The sequence below is a fragment of the Mytilus galloprovincialis genome, chromosome 1 (genome assembly GCF_965363235.1).
Source record: "Mytilus galloprovincialis chromosome 1, xbMytGall1.hap1.1, whole genome shotgun sequence".
NCBI lineage: Eukaryota > Metazoa > Mollusca > Bivalvia > Mytilida > Mytilidae > Mytilus > Mytilus galloprovincialis.
The window spans coordinates 119,453,256-119,472,002 of NC_134838.1; the positions used below are offsets into that span (position 1 = coordinate 119,453,256).

Consider the following 18,747-nt stretch of genomic DNA (forward strand, 5'->3'; position numbering starts at 1 on the left):
ATTTGATATTTGAGAATAAACTTTATCAAATAATTTTTTTTTAATGTTTATGGATTTTTATAAAATTCTAAATTATTTTAATATTTAATCTACATCAAAAATTGATGACGTAAAACACAAGCGACGTCAGCATGAACCCATGATACGTGTTACAGATGAAGAAAAGTGCCATAAGTTTCACAGATTAACCATATTTAAGCTTCAATTTGACCAAACGGTAGTTTATCTCTAACAAGCACAATGGAGTTACTCGAGATAGTATCGCCAAATGTTGCTTTTCCAGTTGTAGGCGTTCTTTTATGTGCTTTTCTAGTGTTTGCATTTGGGTTCAAGTCACCAGCTCAGCCACCAAGCTTTAGTTACCTGGAAGATGACCACAAGAAAAAGAAATCAAAGAAGCAAAAGGTATTCTTGAAATTAAATGCACTATTTGGTAAGCATTTGTTTGTGTGTTTTGTTTGATTACACTCTTCTTTGTATACACTAATGACTATTACTGAATTGGGGATATGCTATATTTTACATGTAGGGGGTCTCACTATATTAGCGACAAGAAGCGACAAGAAGCAAAAAGAAGCGTCAAGAAACGACAAGAAGACTATTTAGGCCACAATTAAAAATATTTTGGTTTGCCCAAACCCTACCCACAGGTTGACACAGTGGGTAGGTAGGTAGGCATTTTTTTTATTTTTTTTCCAAAAGAGAAATGGCATTTTTTTATTTTTTTTCCAAAAGAGAAATTAAAGTATCAAGTGTTTATTAGTCTTCATGCCTATCTGATTAAAAAAAACTTCTTCAAATCAGGACAATAAAAGAATTTGAGTAGGCAGCTTTTTTCTGGGTAGGTAGCATTTGGGCAAACAAACCTATTCTTTTTTATGGCCTTAGTGACGAGAAACCATTTAAAAAATAAATATAAAAAATTATACATTTCATTTTTGTTTGATATACATGTACGGGCCGAAATGAATTGATATATATTTTTTTATTATTATTTTGAACAGATAAAAATGTGATTGACCGGCTATTATAATTTTTTTTTTCTTTGACGCCTTACTTCGACGTCATAATGCTGAAGCTGCCATTTTCGGTTGGACTTTTGAGAGCATATTTTGTTCTCAACTTTGAGACCCAATTTAGCCATAAAATTTTCATTGAAGGCTAAAAAAAAATGCATACATAAAAATTCTTACCTTTTATCATTTATGTGTTTGTTTGTGCAAAATATTTCCAATTAATCCCTACAGAAATAATGATATAAGTAACAATTCCATCCAAGGCAGAAACATGTTGACTGCATTTTTAAAAACATTTATCTGATTTCTTTTTCGGAGATTATAAAATAATTTTTACACCAAACTCAGTAAAATTTGACAGACCCGAATTTCCGGAACCTTTGTTTTACATTATCCGAAAATTCAGGTCCGTCAAAATGTACCTAGTTTGGTTCAAAAATATATTTTATACTCCTAATATGAAGCATCTTTAGGAGAAACCAGCTAAACCTTTAGATAAAGCAGTAAATTCCCTCTCAAAGTCCAACTGTTATGACGTCGAAGTAAGGCGTCAAAGAAAAAATTATAATACCCAGTCAAGACGTCATAATTATTTGGACTAGATTTGTCAGAGTTCTCAAATATTAAATCGTATCTGCGATAAGTACCTTTTATCGTCATATCCCCCAAAATAACTGCTGACATTATTTGGCAAGAATTTTTACCGTTATTAGTCATTACAACCCTCGTACCTGTAGGATTATGCATTTAATGGAGATTTTAGGGACCGATCATGTATCTCTTGTAGCCCATGCCACTTTAGTTTGGTTTACTTAAACAATATTACATTAATGATTTACAGGCATTGATTATCGATCTTACATGAGGGTTTGGATGGGGTTTAATGATTAAAGAATAATGCCCTTAAAAAATGAAGATATGAGAATAACAGGCTAAAAAAATGAAGATTAGAGAAAAAAGGGATTAATTTTTTGAAGATTAGAGAAAAAAGAGGTGAAAATTAAATATTTACAGAATAACAGACCCCCCCCCCCCTCCAGACCCTCTTACATGGTTTTGATGCAATATTGTGTAACAATAAAAAATTAAAGTGATCTTATTTGTCCATATCAATCAAATCTGTTCATAGATTTACAGAAAAGAATCAGTTCTTTTTTGTCCTTTTCTGTTTTTTTCTGTAAATTTTGCTCTTTTCTGTAGGTCATGGAACCCCAGTCAAATTTGTTCTCCAAATTAATGACGGTCTTATTTTAAATGTTTCAACGCTCAACAGTTTTTAAAGCAATTGCATTAACTTCAGATTATTTGAATCTTTTAATTTTATCATGCTGCTCATTTTTTGTATTCAATTGTTGTAATTTTTGTCAAGTAAATATATTAATCATTATCAATATATATAAATAAAGGTAAAGGCAAAAAAGTATAACTTGCAAAGAAGCAGTGGTAAAATATTTGAACAATATGCACACATTGTAATTTATTTGCACTGGTATGATTGAAATATATTTTGTTTTTAATGTGGAATACATGTAAATCCTAATGATATTTTTTTATTTGATTTGCAGGACACACAATAGCTTCAGAATTTTGAATTTCCTTTCATATATCTTTACATACATGATATATAAATTAGGTTACTAACTTTTTCTTCTATTTATAGCAAACTAAAGGTCAGACCAATGGTCATGCTGTAACTGAACCAGAGACCCAACAAATCAAAACTGAATCTTCTCCAAAGCAAAAGAAACAGACCACACCAAAGCCTGCCAAACCAACCAAACAAGAGCCTGCTAAAAAGGTATTTATTGTTATCATTGAAAAGGTACCCCAAAAAAATCGTCATTTTACCAATTTATGTGTAAATATACTAGCACCTAGCTAAATATAACATCATATTGATCACTATCTTAATACATTGTACCTATTGTGTGAGAAAGCAGTGTCTTGCATATCTGTGCACCAAGTCCATTGTTTACTTAGGTTAAAGTCAGCCTATAATAGATCAAAGTTTTTGGCTAATAAAGTTATGACTATTATGGCATTAAGTTGTGATCACATCAATTTGAATCTGGATTCATGTACACATGTTCATGTTCATTTTGATGTGAACTTTTAATTTTAGATGCCAAAGTATGGTTTTGACCCTGATATTATGGTTGAATGAATATGGAAATATTTGTATATTTCATAAGTACTTTGCAGCTCATTTTGAATATATACCAGATTGTTGATACATAAATAGTTTACCTACTTGAATGTTTCTTTTGCAGAAGAAAGTTTTGAAGGAAGCTGAGGAAGAAAAGAAAAATGTTAAGAATGTACCTGTTCCTGATGATACCGGTAATAATTCACAATATTTACTATTAAGAATGTACCTGTTCCTGATGATACTGGTAATAATACACAATATTTACTGTTAAGAATGTACCTGTTCCTGATGATACCGGTAATAATTCACAATATTTACTGTTAAGAATGTATATGTTCCTGATGATACCGGTAATAATTCACAATATTTACTGTTAGAATGTACCTGTTCCTGATGATACCGGTAATAATTCACAATATTTACTGTTAAGAATGTACCTGTTCCTGATGATACCGGTAATAATTCACAATATGGACCATAATTTGCTATTGGGCTCCGTTTCCTATAACTATAGAAAAGTGATAAAATTTGAATTACTGTAAGAAAAGTTGTAACTACATCTAAAGATGCCATTATTTTTATTAACATGCAAGTGTATGCTACTCTTCCCTAGAAAAAAATTGAAATATACGAATTTCAAAGATTCTACAACCGTATTTTTGTGTCGTTTCTCACGTTACTTTTTGCTTCCGAAGAGCATAACGCTGACTGATTTAAAGATAACCGTCACCGGCAAATTCGTAACTTTTGCTTTCAAATAACAAAGAACATCGACCAATAAGAATAGTGAGAAGAAAATGCCGAGAACTATAAGTATTTATGTAGCAGATGTAAGAACAGTGGCGTGATTTTTGTGTCCGATTTCGTAACGCAAATTTTAGATGATGTAATCTGCTTTGTTGTAATAGAATTCTTAAAAACAATATGCAAATATGAACTCTCGCGAGATGTTCAAACAGGTAAATCAGAGATGATTTACATTCTTGTTTTGATCTTCGTAATAATTAAGTAAGAAAATGACGTTATCGTTATGCGTTACATTTCACACGAAACAGAAGTCCAGTTATTTATTAAAATTGTTTTTGTCCTTAAGTTCTAATCATTTCCGGTCATACGTGAAACATGTGACTAGCATGTGATCACGCCCTTACAGCCGGACATACGATATACTAGTTCTAAACATTGTTTTTGTTTCCAACGGGATGTTAGCAAACATAATCTGTAGACTTGTTTCGACTTGTTTAAAAAAGGAAAATACAATTTTCAAAGAGATTGCGCCGGGGGTCTATTATTATTCCTATGTGCATAATGTTACATACGATCTTGTGTGAAAATAAATGCACAATGACTTGACAAAATCGATTTCAAATTTGACCGACGTTTAAACACACTACGTTTCCCAATAACGATGTAAAGGGTCCTTGGAAAATTCAATCGAAATTACGTCTCTTATCATGGTGCCGATGTTCGTTGGATTGATTTTGCTTCAGCAGTAAATATTACTGGATATTTTAGGTGAATAAAGATAATTAAATGAAAAATGCATGTTAATATACCGTTACACTAGGAATGTACAAAGTTGGTAACTTTGTCACAATTTTTAATTATTTTTTTTTATTCATGTTCTGCAAACACTTTTCAGAAACGCAATAAACTTGTCAAAGGAAAAGTAAACTTTTACCAGGCATGACTTGAAAGGAAGTACTTTATTGATTTTAGCCCACTAAAGTAGGTTAAAATGTGGAAACCATGTAGATGGTGTACAGGTCACAAATATCACATGGTGCCTATTTTAAAGATTTTAATTCCAAGTTAAAAGTTTTTTTCTTTACTGGATTTAAAGAATTTTACATTGCCAATGATTTGGAATAAATTTTATATAACTGGAATTTCAAAACCAAATATAAATATATTTTTTTGGCCAAAACATCAAGATACAACGATTATGGTATCCTGTATCAATGAAGAAAATATGGAAAATTCTGAATAAATTGTACTAATTGTTTTCAAAACAAGCACATATTTAGGAGTTTTATAATACTGTTACATTTAAGATGGATTTTAAGAAAAAGTATACTGTTCAGATTATTTTAAGCAGATTTTGCAATAAAATAAAACTAAAAAAATGCTTTCGGTTTCTTATGGTTTCCTGTCACGTTTAAAAAAAACTTTAATATAACATTGAAAATAGATTTTAAATATTAACATGAAGCAAGTAACACTAGTAATGGTGTTTATTTATGGCAGATTTTACAGTATTGTGTTCTGTCTCCTACTTTCATGTTGCTAATGTGACGGAGACAAAAATGAGTAACGTTAGCGACATTTGGACATGTCACATGAGCAACAACATCTTTAAAAGTTAAAATGTATGCACACAGTGATGTTTAATATATGCCTGGAGTAATAAAATTGTACAGTCTGGTTTAGAATTTCTAAATATACAGAATGTCATTTGCAGGTGTACTTTATATCAAATGAATACACAAGAAACCAAAAAATTAGTAACGTTAGCGACATTTGGACATGTCACATGAGCAACAACATCTTTAAAAGTTAAAATGTATGCACACAGTGATGTTTAAAATATGCCTGGAGTAATAAAATTGTACAGTCTGGTTTAGAATTTCTAATTATACAGAATGTCATTTGCAGGTGTACTTTATATCAAATGAATACACAAGAAACCAATTCGTAATAGTAACATTAGCAACATCTACTATCATGACATTATGTTTTGTTGCGAACGTCTTTTTGATGGACGGAATACATTTAAGGTCCTCTTGTAACGATATTAGATACAACTTACCTTCTTTGCTTCCCCATCATGTGAAGGAACTGACTCCGAATCTATTTCTGCAAAGGGCGATATCGTAACTCCTATACAGGAGAGTTACAGATATAAATATATGTTGCTCATGTGACACTGATTTGGACGGAAACCTCGAACAGTAACGTTCGCAAAAAATAAAACAGCCAATGATATTGATTCCTCAAGTCCTTTGACCCCCTTACGTCATCCAAATTTAATATGATTGCTATTTTCAATTATTTATAAAACCCGGGATAAAAATAACTACAATGGGCTGTCTGAGAACTAACAAGAAAATTGCGATCGTGACATACCACAATGGACGGAAAAGACGTGACGTTAGCAACAATATTATTAAATTACCTTTTTTAGCCTTTACCAATAAAAATCTGCCTTAAAGTTATGATTAAAACACAAAAGAAGACTTTTTATTAAAATATAAGTCCATGTTATTAGGCTCCACTTATAAATAATACTTCAAAATTCCACTCCAAATAAGCTGGATGTCAGTAAAGTAGGTCATGATGTCTATTCCATGTCCAATATTTTGAAATTGAAAACCCTCTAATTCTAACATAAAACACAAACACAGAGTAATTTTTATTTTTATTTACTCAGAAAGACACATTTTATTCAATAACATAATGCATTACTCCATTACACAGTCTGTTTCACAGTTTCAGCAATTGCTTTTTTGATGGATACAAAAAACAATAATTCCTTCTTATTGTAAAATCTGCCTTATGCCTTTTGAATTATATTGTGCAAAATAAAGAAAATAAAGATTGGTTTCCTGTTTGGTTTCCTGTCACGTAAACGGTGAATCAAAATGTATTAATTTTTTCTCGAAAAACTCAATTGTTCCATTCATACTATTCTAACACCAACACAACCCACAAAATAAAAGTTAAAATTTTAGAACTTATAAAAAAGGATACAAAAAGAAACCAAAGGCCGAATACCAAATTATGGTCCATATTTACTGTTAAAAATGTACCTGTTCCTGATGATACCGGTAATAATTCACAATATTTACTGTTAAGAATGTATATGTTCCTGATGATACCGGTAATAATTCACAATATTTACTGTTAAGAATGTACCTGTTCCTGATGATACTGGTAATAATACACAATATTTACTGTTAAGAATGTACCTGTTCCTGATGATACCGGTAATAATTCACAATATTTACTGTTAAGAATGTATATGTTCCTGATGATACCGGTAATAATTCACAATATTTACTGTTAAGAATGTACCTGTTCCTGATGATACTGGTAATAATTCACAATATTTACTGTTAAGAATGTACCTGTTCCTGATGATACCGGTAATAATTCACAATATTTACTGTTAAGAATGTATATGTTCCTGATGATACCGGTAATAATTCACAATATTTACTGTTAAGAATGTACCTGTTCCTGATGATACCGGTAATAATTCACAATATTTACTGTTAAGAATGTATATGTTCCTGATGATACCGGTAATAATTCACAATATTTACTGTTAAGAATGTACCTGTTCCTGATGATACTGGTAATAATTCACAATATTTACTGTTAAGAATGTACCTGTTCCTGATGATACCGGTAATAATTCACAATATTTACTGTTAAGAATGTATATGTTCCTGATGATACCGGTAATAATTCACAATATTTACTGTTAAGAATGTACCTGTTCCTGATGATACCGGTAATAATTCACAATATTTACTAAAGCTACATACATGCAGTTTAATAGGAATGCAGAATTTTTAAAACCAGAGGATGTTAGCAAACACCTTAAAACTTTTAAGAAAGGATGAAGAATATGAGAAAATACCAATGACCATATCATCACAAATTGTAACAGCAATTAACAAATAATTGGAAATACAAGAAAGCTAAGAGAAATTGCATACATGAGATACAAAAAAATAGCATGCATTTGGATTGGAACAAAAGACTGCTTTAAACAAACGTTATGTATAGATTTATATTATATTTTGGTAATAAGTTGGTTCGGTTTTTCATACTTCAGTGAAATAATTTTGCTGTTTGTAATATATGCAGATGGATGGACAACCTTGGTGAAAGGAGGAAAAAAGAAAGTAAAGAAAACAGAAACTGTTGAGGAAAAGTTGACTGCAGACAAGATTGTTGAGAAGGTTAAAGAAGTAACTGCTGCTGTTGTATCTGAGGAACCTCCACAGGAGCAAAGGAACAAAAAGAAACAGAAGAAAAAGACAGGAAAGGTAAAATTTGTAACAATACCAACATATAAAAAAACCCACATAAGAACTCAGAACTCATTTAAAATTAAGAGATTTAAGTGAAAAAGAAATGACAACACATACATGACATATTTAAAGTATTTATTTGGCATACAGTAAGTTAACTGTTAGCTGTATTCAGTGTTATCAAATAAAGTTATTCTCTTTAAATTCCATTTTATATTTCAAGAACTAAGTTGAACACTTAGCTGTACTCAGTTTTATCAAATAAAGTTATTCTCTACAAATTCCATTTCCTGTTTCAGGAAGCAGATGAAGTTAAAGTAGAGTCCAGTAAACCTCCAGTTGAACCCGTCAAAGTTCCTGAACCAAAACAGGTAAACAGACATATTTTATGTACTTCATATCATGGGATCAGTTTAATGCTTTGGAAATACTTCATAATAAGAATTAAGTCTGTACTGGGGAAATATTGTAATTTGTATCACCAAACAAGCCAGCACAACAATGGATGTTGGTACAGATAACTATATCCTTTGATTAACATACAGGGGTATCATTATCTTTCCTGTTGACTGTTACTTTTCCCATTTGTAGTTGGTACTTTCAATTATTATCATATGATAATGAACACCTTAGCTTATATAAAGATTCCCAAAATCTTATCAGTAGCATAGAAGGGTGAAATGACTGGTAAGCGCCTTCCCAATGATTGGCCAGATGATGTGGAAAATGGGGATGTCCCAGGTAGGAGGAAATATTAAAGGGGCACTGAATTTTTTGCAACTCTGATGATAGAAATGGCATTATGGTTTTGGTTCAAGATAGTTTGCCTTGAAGTTAAAAGTTCATGTGTGCATTTTGAGGTTATTTTTTTTTTAATTTAAACAAAATTAATGTTTTGACAGATTTTGTGATTCACTGAACAATATGTATGAGTGGGACATGGTATCTCTAGGCATCATGGACACTCATTCTTGTTTTCTGATTATATGTGTTAACATAGTTAAGCAAGATCCCTAGACTGAGGTTATACACAAAAAGAAAATAACCTTTTGAAATTTAATAATATGTGTATGATTTTCAGTTTTTGCCAATCAGAATTCAAATAGGAATTATTTAGTAAATATATTTTTAAGACATCATATCAAACATTTTTTGCTATGAATCAGAGGATTATAAACTGGTTATTAGGATCATAGAAATAATTCATGAAATAAATATGAACTAAATGTTGCTTGTATATGTCTTCTCAAACATTAAGATGTCCTTAATTGTTATATTGATTATTTTCATTCATTCTACAGGATGAAGGCAAATTTGAAGAAGCATCTAGCAAGAAAGCTAAATCTAAAAAGAAAGCTGATAGTCAGAAAGAAGAAGTAAAAGTTGAAGCTAAGAAAACTGAAGTTAAAGCTAAAACTGAACCTAAAGTTCAGACAGAAGCAAAAGCCAAAACTGATACCAAACCAAAAAAGTCAGTAGAAACTAAAACTGAAGCCAAACAAGATGTTAAACCCAAGGATGTAAAGCAAGAGGCTAAACCCAAGGATGTAAAGCAAGAGGCTAAACCAAAGGATGCCAAGAAAGAGCCTAAAGCTAAAGAGACCAAACAAGAAGCTAAGCCAAAGGAAGCCAAGCAAGAAGTTAAACCAAAAGAGGCAAAGCAAGAAGTTAAACCAAAAGAAACAAAGGCAGATAAACAGAAAGAAGGAAAGAAACAAGAAGAAGCCAAACCTAAGGAAGACAAAAGTGAAGGAAAGACAAAGAAACAGACGAGTGAATCTAAACCAGAGGAAGCGAAACCAAAGACTACTGAACCAAAGAAAGGAAAAAAGGCTGCTGAGGTATTGTTAAGATTGTTCTCAACCTGTATTTTAATGATAGTTTTAAAGATTTCAATCAGTAACATGCTGTAAGCAAAATGCCTTTGCAAAGTGTTGTCTAGCAAGAACAAATAAACTAACATCTTCAGCAAATAATAAGGATATTATTCGAAAGCAATTCTATAAAAATAACAGGCACTATAAATATATTAACTGTTTGTATAAAAGATTTAGAGCACACAATAACGTGTGTAATAAAAGTTTGCTCACTTTCAAGATTGATCATGCGTATCAATGAAAACAAATACACAGCAATAGTGAAATTTGGATGTAAGCACTAAATCATCATAATGTCACAAGAATGCTACAACTGTATAGTAATTTTCTTGATAAAGTATTAAGATAAATTCAATAATAAAAAAAAAATCTATATGTTTGAAGAATCAGTGGAATAACCTTAAATATGTTGACATGTCTTCAGGTTTAATTGAACTTTAATGATTTATCTATTTCAGAAAAGTGAAGCCAAAGCTCCGACCAAACCAACAACACCTGACCAACCTGCAAAAGGTACTAATGATTTTGTACTCATAAATCCCCAAGGTATACAATTATGTTTAGTATTTCTGTCTTGTGTAAACTAATTTTTGTGCTGTTTTCACTTTTCTTGATTGATGGGAGAAAAATATTTCTCCTCCATTGGAAGAAATTTGATTATGATGTTCAATTTTCTTGTGTTTCTTACAAATTTCCTATTGTGACAACATCAAAAAAGGGGACCATACCTGATGACGTCACTTAAAAAGTACACTAATTTCTGCAAAACTTTGAAAAGGAAAGATAAAAATCATTAAAGAAACAGAGTTTACCACTATAACTCATGTATCTCCACTCTCAATAGTTAGTTTTTAATACTTTAAAAAGCTTGGCAACCCTCGCACTTGAAATATTAAAATTGAACTGTTTCTAAATTTCGTAACACACTTGTTGCTGTGGTGAAACCTCTATTTCTATGATCATGTTGATGGGGAGGGTACAATAAGATAATACTTTTAATAATACATCTATCTGAGCTAAAACCATACAACATTATGCAAAATTTTACGCCGTTTCCTGTTTTTGAAATTTTACAAACTTAACATAATCATTTTAAAATAATAATCTCATTTCTGTTAAATGGCTGTCAGAAGAGAAAGGTAGGACTGCTTTATATCAAGGGAAGAAAAAAAGTCTGTCTACTTTAACCGAAACTTTAGCAGCTAAGTTGGAAGTGAATTCTTCAAATGGTTTTTTTTCATTCCTGTATTTAATTTTTTTTTAAAAAGGATTGATTTTTAGGCTTATTGTAGTAATCTTCTCTACATGTTAATCTATTTATATGTTTTGGTTTATTCTGTACCCCTAAATTCTACATTAAAAAATCCAGTGCGGATGAGTTTCATTTTAGATTTATAAAAATCCATGACAGTACCATTGACTTAGACAGTAGCTTTTATAATCTCAATTGTTACTTTGCTTAAATTTTTTTTAAGAGATCAGTGATTTCAAAACTAAATGATCTGATCTTTTTTATAGAGGAACTTAACTTTTATAGCAATTTGTCAGATCACAAAAAGACTGTCAATAATGTTTATCATTTGAAGAAAAAAAATTGTATACAATGTGCTTTAAACAAACATTTGTTTCAGATGTGGAACCAGAGAAGTCCTCACCAGTTGACAGTGATAAGAACTCAGCTGGATCTGACATGTCTGTTTCTTTTGATGAACTTGGAGGTAATTGTTATATTAGATGCTGATACCATTAAGGCCAGGGTTTTTTAATTTGTTGGTTTACGGATTTTACCAATGAAAAAGTCAGGTCGGTCGGTCGGCAAAAAAAAAAAAAAAAAAATATGCTATTTTGTCATCATTTCTTAGATTTTAGTTTGATGAAATCAGCTGTCATAAACATAGCATGCCATTCTAATAATTTCCCGTAAACAAAAAGTGGACGGGGACTGCACGGATATCGTCATTTCACAAACATGAAAAACAGATTCGCGTAGCTCTTAATCAATTCCCGATAACTTGGTGGGCTTGGTGAATTACGATCTTCTAGCACAAAAAACGGATAAAGAAGAAAAAATGTAAAAACGTCGTACGAAAATAAGTTGCAACACACATGTCAACAAACGTAATGGACTCGTCCACTGGAAAAACGAGAATATCGGATTAATCTGTTGTCATGCATTCCCGTTCTTTTGGCCAAATGGACGATATTTTTTTATGATCTATGAAGCAAGAAAATTTCAAATGATTTGTTAATATTTAGTACTTTAACTTGACGTCTGCTACCTGTCCACATTTGGACAATTCTATTTCTATCAGATGATGCATCTTACGGACTGATGACAAATACGGTAAACGAATTGATTTTGTAATTGGTTTTAAACACAGGTTTCGTTTCGCAAAATTATTTGCACAAACCACATTTCAAGGTCAGTTATAATTGATTTGTCTATTTTTAGAAACGTAAACTGGAAGTTTTATTTTTTTCACTACAGAAAGTGTTATCAATTTTGATAGTGATTAATGCATTTCATTTCATAAAAAAACGAGTATTTTAATTATTTTTTAGGGATAATGCATTTGTTACGGTCGGCGGGAATAAAAAAGCATGAAAAGTGAATTTTATTTTTATTCTGGAAATCGTCAAAATCAGATCGGCGGATCCGTAAACCAACAAATTAAAAAATTCTGGCCTAAGGGGAGAGAGGTAGAAACCCAGAAACTAAGCAAGCTTTGAGTGGGACATACATGTTAAATGTCTATACATTAACCATATATGTAGCTCAATAAGGGGTAGGGGGTTGGCATTTTAAGATGGACATTGTCACTCGAAGTAAATGTAAAACTGTGTATGTTGTAAAAAAATATTGATAGATGGACATGTCACTCTTAGAAAATGGACAGCTGTATATATGTTGTAACTTGTATAAAATCATGATGAGATAGACAAGTCACTCTAGGTGAAAGAACAACTTTATACATGTATGTTGTATGAAAATATTGTAAGATAGACATGTGTCCCGGTTCATATCACATTTTTCATCATTTTCATCGGTCTTTAATCCTTTATCTTTTGTTAGGTTTTTGTCTTGAGGTTCAATCCAGGTTCATTCCACCATTTTCTACATTTGAAAATGCCTGTACCAAGTATGGAATATGACAGTTGTCCATTCGTTTGATGTGTTTTATCATTTGATTTTGCCATTTGATTAAGGACTTGAATTTTCCTCGGAGTTTAGTATTTTTGTGAATTTACTCTCTATCATAATTTGCATGTATAATGGTTCTATTTTAGATTCCTGGGTAGAAGCTAAACCAAAGAGTAAAAAGAAGAAAGCAAGACGTGAGAATTAATGAGAAACCATTCCTGTGAAACAGGTGTAAAGTGCTACAGAGCCAAGGCCAGACATAAGATAGAGAACCCCTCAAGTCTCATATTAAGTTGGACTTCTATTGTTTTGTTATGCATGTAACAAAAACAAAGCTAAAATATGTAAATGGCCTGGGTTTCAAATGTCAGAAATTTGTTTATGTTTACGATATTTTCTGTTAGCTTTTTTTGACATTTTTACATCTTATTGATTGACAATTTTACATTTTTGTGAGGACCATTTTTTTCAAGCTTTTTTTTTTTTTTATAAATTAATAGATATATTTTTTCATTACTTAAAATATGAGTACTCAGTTTTGTTTCGAGGGGAAGTACTAGTAATGAAAGTGCTTGTCAGATAAACAAAGGTATTATATTTGCAATTTTTTTTAATTCTACGCACACTTAAAAATACCAAAGAATCCATGACATTTTTTTTTATTGAGTCAAATGATTATCAAAACAGACATGATCCTTTTATAGTGAATGAAATGAGTAGGATTTTCAGGGACTATTTTAGTTTGACTTTAGTCAGGTATTAGTATTTTAATTAAATTTATGTATGGTGTTTTCTTCTTTCAGATAAAAAATACAAAATTTTGATTGCAAAATTCTAATAAAATCATAAGTCTGAATTGAAAGCCATGAAAAATAGTGAAACATAATCAAATGAAAATGTCTCAACATATAAGAAAAGTATTATAAAGAAATGACTCATTCATTATTCATACATGTTTATAATTCCTTTATACTTCTTTTTATCATTATAAGATATTTGGTGAGGGGATCAATGCATGCCATGTCAGTTTAGCCTGTTTTTAAATTGGTTGAGTGGCAGTACTTTTGTTACTTCTCGGTAAACGTAAAAATGACTAAGGGTAGGTATATAACTGGTGCTATGTAAACATCTAGTCTGTTATTACAGCAATATTTGTATCTCATATCATAACTGATGTTTCATAACACTGACAAAACTTTTAAAACATATCTGAAATTTAGCTCAAATAATTTCAATGACTTTGCAAAGAAAGGTTCACAATTTTTATTCATATGAATTTTTTTTAATTTTTAGTTTTAGATGGTAGAAGAATTAACTCTGTGTAGCATTAGAACACCAGATTCTGGTTTAATACCACAATTTTAATCCTTGTCATTGTATATCTATACATGTAAATACACCAATAATTTATATCGAAAGACGAAAAAAAATGTATTGTTACGATTGATTAAGTTTTAGTAGATCATTGAAGACATGGTTTTTTGTCATAAAAGATAACTGATAAATGTCTGGTTATGTCCAATTATACAATTCCTGGAAACAATTTTTTTTATAAAGGACTTGAGAACATGTACATGGAACTGCAGGACAGTTCATAATGAAATTAGAGATTTAAAGAAAGACACAAATATTGTTTATAATGATTTATAAAGGTGTATAATACCAAATTAGTAAAGTTAAATACTATTGTAGAGTTATAAATGCACCAGAAATTGTTTAAGTTAGTGTGATGGACTATGGTGTTAATTGTATGTCAGATTCGAATTACAGTGCATGTTGAATAGTACAGAATATAAATTATTTCTTCATATCAGGAACTCTTGAGTTTGCTTTAGTTTACACAGAAACTTTTCCCAGGAGAATTATAACTCCGTCCTTTGGAAGTGTGGTTGTGATGATGCATGATCGGTGTCTTATTCTTTTGTGTCAAAGACTGGCATTATCTATGTAACTGTGATTAAAAAGAGATTATGTCCCTTGAAAATTCCTGGATTTTTATTTTTCGAGTATCTTGCTGAACATACAAGGAAGGATTCTCTCCTTATGTTTGTCAGACTTAGTGAAGTGAGAAATCGAATTGTCTATGACAATTTTGTCTGAAATTCCAAAATTAATCAATATTTTAGCATTTGAAAATTTTAACAGCAAATAATGACTTTGAATAATAAGAAAGGGAGTTAGTTGTTGATAATCATGACACCATTATCCTTGGTAATGTTCATTAATCTAATTTGTTCAGTTATTGAATTTATTTTTGCTACAATGAATTTGAAGTTTGTTAAGTATGCTTCAATAGAATATGATGAGAAATAAATTCCAGTGATTATCAAGGGATCTATGTGGCATTGTAAAGACTAACCAGATTACAGTTAAATCATAGTTAAGATTTTAAATCTGGTAGGTTGAAGAAAAATCTTTTGTTGTTCTTGAAAACTGAATCTATTCAACTACAATTTCAAAATGTCCAAATGATAAAAACATTAACTTGCTCCTCAAGGGTTAAACTCTGAAACTTTTCAGGAGCAATTGAAGATCTGTTTTCTATTGAAAGGGACACAAGAAGAAGCTTCAAATTTAATACATTAATATTCACTGATCAATAATATGTAGTTTACCTATATACTTTATTTATAATGGATAATTAGGAGAGAAAAGTAGAAGATTTTAGTAAATAATTAATTGTATGTTATAAGTAAGTTTAGCACCATGTGCTGATGTTCATGATTGATAATGTGTGTGATTGTGTTGGTATAGGGTATAAATGAATGAACGGTGGTAAAATGTGGACCAAATTATTTTTGTATATATAATTATTAATATATTATGTATATGTATGTCAAATTATATCAAACATGTCAGATCTTCCATACTTATTGTTATTTTTATTTCTCTTTAAAAGATTGTTATATTTTTTTGTTTTTGAATTTGACCATACATGTGCATGTAGTTGATATGTTGTCAGCATTTCTGTTGTCTTATTCAGACCTCATAGTGCAGCTTGTATCGTAAGATGAAAGGTGCATACCAGTATATATTGCTTTCAATTGTAAATTTATTAAAGAGAAAACTCTTTTTTATTTTACTTTATATACAAGAAAAATAAAAAAATAATTACATAAAGAACCAAATAGTTACTTAACATCAGGAAATTTTAAGCATTTTAGCTGTGATATGTTACAGTTCAGATTAAAAATGTAAAAAACCAAATGTATAGCAAATGCTTTTCATGTACAATTACTTTTGGTATTATTCTGATATGTTTTAAAAACAAAAGTCACTGTAAAATGAACGCAATTAAAGCAATAATCCTAAAGTAAGTGGGTGAACTAGAAATATCCATCTGTTCACAATTGTAAAAGAAAAACATACCAGTGAACATTTACTGAAAAATCTCATGACGCTACAGAATATTTACTTGTGTTGTCAGATTTGTCTAAGGGTGCTTATGATTATAAATATCTGTTAGGGAATTTATCTTCTGGATCAGGTAAAAATGTTAATGCAGAGTTTGACAATAACCTTATTGAACAATGAACTGAAAAAATGTTAGGAAGAATAATCTTAAAAAAAACATCAATATTTAAAACTATAATAGTGTAATACAGACACCCATCATGAAACTATGTAAATTCTGTCACAATGCGGTATTGTCAAACTCTGCTATTTATTGTAAGAAGTAATGGTGCCAGTCCTTGATTGTTGTTGTCTTCCAATACTATCATGTTAATATCAGTCATCACAGAGACTACATTCCATGTCACAAATATTCCAGCTGTATTGAATGTAGAAATTTGCTTGGTAATGGATAAATGCTTTTATTTCATCTGCTGTCATGACTTTAGCATTGTATGTAAACCATTATATGAAGTGACCAGAGCAGCCAAAAATAATTTCATATTTTTGAGATCAGGGGTTAAATTCAGTTTAGATTAATGTAATGGAAGGACTTGTCATGTTTTTAAATCACAGTTTAATGATCTTCTTATGCATATATTTGAAATACTTTTGATCAATAGATAGGTCCAACTAGTGAACCCTGTATTTCTGATGAATTTAAGACCTGATGAATCAAGACCAGGATCAATATTTTTTGAACCCCTGAAAATAATTGTATAAATTTTCTTTTGTGTACATAAAGTGAAACCAAAAAAAAAAGCTGCCAAAATATGAATTCATTTTATTTTCTCAAGATTTTGTCTTGCCAGTCTCATTTGAAATATTTTGATTACTTTTGCCTGGAGTATTATATACTTTGTGCATTAATTCTCATTGTAGTTAAATTTGTTTCTATCATTAAGTATATAGGGCTCCTATGTTTTACTTTTATTTCTCCAACCAGTTATTCTCTTGATATTACATAAACATTTTTTGGTAAACTGATAAATTTGTATTTTACACAAATTAATGTGAGTTTCTTTAATTTCAGTTATACATACACCTTAAAAGAATATAAGATCTCAGTATAATTCCTAAAAGATTACATACTATTTATTGACATGCTTTAAGAGGTTAATTATTAGCACATAATCACCACATTAACTTACTTTGTCATTGTAGGAAGCCTCTGTCTCTTACATTGTTTAAATAATCATATACTAATCATAAGGTGATTAATGAAGTGAAAATGTGAATAAATTCTACAATAGCAAATATTTTGCTTGAAAGATTTGTCGGAAGTTTTCATTGAAATCTCAGTGCTGTCTCGAACCAGACTGAAACTATTAATTTTGATTACAGTGCTTGACAAATCCTCTTTACAAATTTGGCAAGCATACTTTTGTTGACCATACTATTGTGACAAAGATTTAAGGGCAATAGAGTGACTAGACTATTATTTTTATCTATAATTAAGTGTAATTTCTTTATGAATTTTGCAGATTTATCTTTTGGTTGAAGTACAATAAAAATCATGAAGCAGTAAAGAAATTTCATATATCTGAATGAAATAACTTTTTGTAAATTTAAAATACTTAAATTTTAAAAAGTAACATTGAGCTGGAGAAATTTATTTTGTTTGCAAAATTTTGGTTATTTTGTTGTTTTGTTTAAGATTTTATAAATGACAACTAGCGAAAGCTTTATTGTTAAGTGATAGAAGAAAAAGGTAATATATGAAAGATTTAAAGCAATCATGTAACTATGGAAACAGGGTTTATCAAGGGAGATAATTTTAAGTCAGAAAGTGCAATGTGAATCATGATATTTCTTGTTATTGTTAGTCATTGTACTGAGAAATGAAATAAAATCTAATGTTTTCTCTGTTTTGTTACTTGTTGTCTTTTTTATACCCCCATTGAAGACAGGATGTATTATTGTATACAATGTCCGTCAACACTTTGTACAATTTCTTGAATACACTTTAATCCAATTCTCTTAGATTTAAACAAAATCTTGCAGTAGCAGTCCAAATTTCAAGCCCTTCTACTCATTATATCCCTTTTAAAGGACATACAGATTGTATACATTATCTAGTGGCGGGTCACCATATTGTGGTAAGTCTGTCCGTCTGTAACAAATTGTG

The 18,747-nt window shown here is 30.4% G+C and overlaps 1 protein-coding gene across 2 annotated transcripts; it reads left to right on the plus strand.

Moving 5' to 3' along the window:
- The first annotated feature begins 108 nt into the window (after window positions 1-108).
- Window positions 109-13,546, plus strand: LOC143054768 (uncharacterized). 2 transcript variants are annotated; one of them, XM_076227819.1, is made up of 9 exons: window positions 109-405; window positions 2,677-2,814; window positions 3,287-3,356; window positions 8,041-8,222; window positions 8,507-8,578; window positions 9,509-10,048; window positions 10,543-10,630; window positions 11,716-11,802; window positions 13,373-13,546. In XM_076227819.1, exons 1-9 carry the CDS (start codon window positions 241-243, stop codon window positions 13,429-13,431), a joined length of 1,401 nt encoding a protein of 466 aa, XP_076083934.1. In that variant the 5' UTR covers window positions 109-240; the 3' UTR covers window positions 13,432-13,546. The 2 variants fall into 2 exon arrangements, with proteins under 2 accessions (XP_076083934.1, XP_076083942.1); XM_076227827.1 differs by having other exon boundaries at window positions 10,543-10,597.
- The last annotated feature ends 5,201 nt before the right edge of the window (window positions 13,547-18,747 follow it).